Raw genomic sequence first — 3,864 nt, 5'->3', positions numbered from 1 at the left:
TTATTATTATTATTGTTATAATAATAATAATAATAATAATAATAAACAAGGCGCTCAGCATCGAGTCAACAATTAAAAGTTAAAACAACTAATTAAAAAATTATTTTTAAAAAAGAAGAAGAAGAAGAAAATTTCGCCAAGGTTTCTCTTAGGATCCGAGTATTAATTTCTCCGTGTCTTCTGACATTACTGCAATAAAACCACACAGAATAGAATTAGATTCCGGCGCCGCTGGTATGTAAGATGTTGTTCGGTGGTCCTATAAAAAGATTATATTTTAGTTTACGTTTCACATCTTCAAAAATTAATTAATTAATTAAGGTGTGCTTGAAAACTAACTTGTGTAAGTTGAGTTCGTAGTAGAGCGTGTTGTTCAGTATCAGTATCAGTATCAGTATCAGTATGGCAGGGACGACGCAGCCGTGGGAGAAGCTTGAGGGGAAGGTGGTCATGGTCACTGGTGCGTCCTCTGGTATCGGACGTGAACTCTGTCTCGACCTCGCCAGAGCTGGTTGCCTCATCGTTGCCGCTGCCCGTCGAACTGATCGCCTCCGTACACTCTGTGACCAGATAAACGGTTCTGGATCGAAGGAGGTCGATCGGGAAACGAAGGCCGTCCGATCGGTGGCAGTGGAGCTTGATGTGTGCGGCAAGAGCACCGAGATCGAAGCTGCTGTTAAAAAGGCCTGGGATGCCTTTGGCCGTATTGATGCCCTTGTTAATAACGCTGGTATTAGAGGTAATTAATTTATTAGTATCGCTATTATATATTCATTCATGACCCGCAGCAAACTTATTTCATAAAGTATCAGTTGTAAATCTATTGCTAGAGCGGTAATAGTACTGTCATGTCATTATTTTGAATTTAGTTTCTTACTTATAAAGTCTTTATGAAACAAACCTAAAATCTAAAGAAAAAAAAGCTTGTTGCATGTTGCTCACCAACCAAGCCTTTCTTTCTTTCTTTCTTTCTTTGTTTTGTTGACTTGTAAAACTACGTACAAAATATATATAGATATATCCACTTAATTAGATTCTTGCTTAATTACGGTATGCCTAATTAATCTTTTGTGTGCTGTACTGTATGTATATATATGAATGTCGCAGGTTGGGTATATTCCCCACTAGATTGGAGTGAAGAAGACTGGAATACCAACATCAAAACCAATCTAACTGGACTATGGTTAGTATCCAAACATGTCTGCACACGGATGCGGGATGCAAAACAAAAAGGTTCAGTAATCAATATCTCATCCATTACCGCTCTTGATCGTGGCCAGTTACCTGGAGCACTTGCATACTGTGCATCAAAAGCAGGAGTCAACATGGTCACCAAGGTATATATATATATATAAAGTTTTTTTTTTTTAATAGCATTTGAAAGTAATTAATTCAATGTTGTCAGGTCATGGCTTTGGAACTTGGGGTGTATAACATCCGAGTGAACGCGTTAGCACCAGGATTATTCAAATCAGAGATCACACAAGGACTGATGGGAAAAGAATGGGTTAACAAAGTGACTGAGAAGATTGTTCCATTAAAGACTTTTGGCACATCTGATCCTGCACTGACAAGGGTAGTTCGCTACTTGATTCATGACTTGTCGGAGTATGTTACTGGCAATATCTTCATCGTAGATGCAGGAGCCACCCTCCCTGGTTTTCCTCTCTTCTCTTCCCTCTGAATTAATTGTCTCCAGCTTCATCCATATATATATATATATATATATATATGTTTAGGTGTCTGATTTTGATTACATATATATCAGTGTGTTTGGTTCTGAATAGCAAGTGGGTTTGCCATCATGTCATGTGTGCCTGCCCTGCTCTTGTTGCTTGAGGGTTTTGTATAACTGAAATGCATGGCTATGTTTCAGTTGTTTCTGTTCAGAAAATTAATACCGAATAAGACTGAAATGCATGTGCAAAATTTTTAATTTCAATTTTTAAGTTCCCAATGTTTATGTTTATAAAATTTTTTTAATCAATAATATATAAAAAAAAAATCACGCTATATACATTTTGATAGGTATAATACTCTAATTAATTTTAAAAATGTGGATAAACCACTCTATTAAAAACAAGAGAAGCGAAACATCAACTTTCCACCTAAACTGCGAGTGGAAAAACACAAGGCAAAGGTTACAACAATCCTATATTATTTAAAATGTGTCTTTTTAATCCCTCTTGTTTTATTTGTCCTTGTGAGGTCCCTTTATTATTCCGATAAGTAAAATAGTCTTGATCGTCACAAACATTCAATTTTCTGTAGACTAGCTGACGCGTATATATATATATATATATATATTATTAAAATACTATTTTTTTAAAACTTCAAATATCAGAATTCTAGCCCACCAGTGGCGAACTCTGCCGATGTCGTTCTACTATAATATACCAACAAACAGACTCTCAAAAGAAAGAGAGCATCTAATCTTGTCTCTCTCTCCATCCTTCATCTCCCAGTCCCACCAGTCCAACATGATCACGACTCGGACTTACACTATTATGTGCGCCATGCTCCCCTCTCTACTGTTATTCTCTTTGTCTTAGCGGTACATCCGTTTGGTGGCACATCTTCTCCCCCGACCAGTGCTCCAGCATAAACCTTTTTGTTGCCACCTTTGTCGTCCACTGTTCTCTCTTTCTACCTCCTTGTCGGCATAAACCAATACTTCTCAGAAAGGTATTGGTTATAGAAAAGATCGTTATGGGATTGTTAGTGTCAACACGACACAAAAATTACATACAAATGAACCATTTGTTTTGGCGTCTCAAGTGACTCAGGTTTACTATATTATAGGATTGAAAGATCCTACATGGGCTACTATCAGCAAGATAAAACCAAGAAATTTTTATGACATTCCAGAAAATGATGAAGAGTCATATCAAGAAGAATATGTTGTTTATGATGTATGTGAATCACATTAACAAGATGATTTTGAAGATATAGATTGGAATAAGCATGGAGTTGAAGATATGATACTGGAGTAATTGAAGCTTTTCACATATTTATTATATACCTTTTAACATTCTTCATTTTGATAAGTCATTTTACCTATTTTGTATTTATTACTTTGATCTTGATCTTGTTATGTTAGCAATAATTAGTATAATTTCTGAATTATCATTTATGTTATTCTCTTTTTCCCCTTTATTTTTCATGTTTGTATTAAGAATTAATATTTGTTTATCTTTTTTATAGGATTATATTGAAGATGGCAAGGAAAGGAAAAGCACGAGTTAGAAAATGATGCAAATTCAGAAACACAAAATAATCAAACGCCAAACCAAGTTGATGATGAAAATGTTGAAATTAATCTTGACTGTTCATTGCCATCATCTACTCGAGCTTCAAGTGAAATATGTTCTTCTTCAAAGACCTCCAAATAAAAAGACATAGAAAAAGGTAATGAAATAATATTTTTAATTTATATACTTTATCTATTGAACTCTAAATAATTTTTAAATTCATAGATGACTTTGTTGAAGAGTTAATGTGAGAAGAAAGGCTAAAGGTGTCAAGTCAGGGGAAGGAATTGAAGTTGAGATATATGACAACAGGTAAAATATACCATCCTATAACTACTCATGAATAAATTGTTGATTTAATCTTTTTTTATATCCTAAATTATTTTCTAGGATTTGTAAAATATCTTGTTATAGTTTCGTAACTTCAATCATTTAGACATCTTAATGTACTACATTATTTTAACACAAATATACATGATTATAACACCAAAAGCCATTAGTGAAATACATGTTCTCTTCCATCAAAAAAATTAATAGTCCATGGACATCTTATTACGAATATCCGAAAATATTCGGAGCTAGATACTCTTTTTTTGCGTGATATCCGGCTCGT

The 3,864-nt window shown here is 34.4% G+C and overlaps 1 protein-coding gene across 1 annotated transcript; it reads left to right on the top strand.

The window, feature by feature from the left end:
- The first annotated feature begins 210 nt into the window (after positions 1 to 210).
- On the top strand, positions 211 to 1,920 carry LOC120278894 (3-oxoacyl-[acyl-carrier-protein] reductase FabG-like). The gene is made up of 3 exons (XM_039285643.1): positions 211 to 739; positions 1,108 to 1,337; positions 1,406 to 1,920. Exons 1-3 carry the CDS (start codon positions 403 to 405, stop codon positions 1,682 to 1,684), a joined length of 846 nt encoding a protein of 281 aa, XP_039141577.1. The 5' UTR covers positions 211 to 402; the 3' UTR covers positions 1,685 to 1,920.
- Positions 1,921 to 3,864: the final 1,944 nt, after the last annotated feature.

This window comes from Dioscorea cayenensis, chromosome 16 (genome assembly GCF_009730915.1).
Source record: "Dioscorea cayenensis subsp. rotundata cultivar TDr96_F1 chromosome 16, TDr96_F1_v2_PseudoChromosome.rev07_lg8_w22 25.fasta, whole genome shotgun sequence".
NCBI classification, from domain to species: domain Eukaryota; kingdom Viridiplantae; phylum Streptophyta; class Magnoliopsida; order Dioscoreales; family Dioscoreaceae; genus Dioscorea; species Dioscorea cayenensis.
This window is presented reverse-complemented; position numbering and strand designations above follow the sequence as displayed.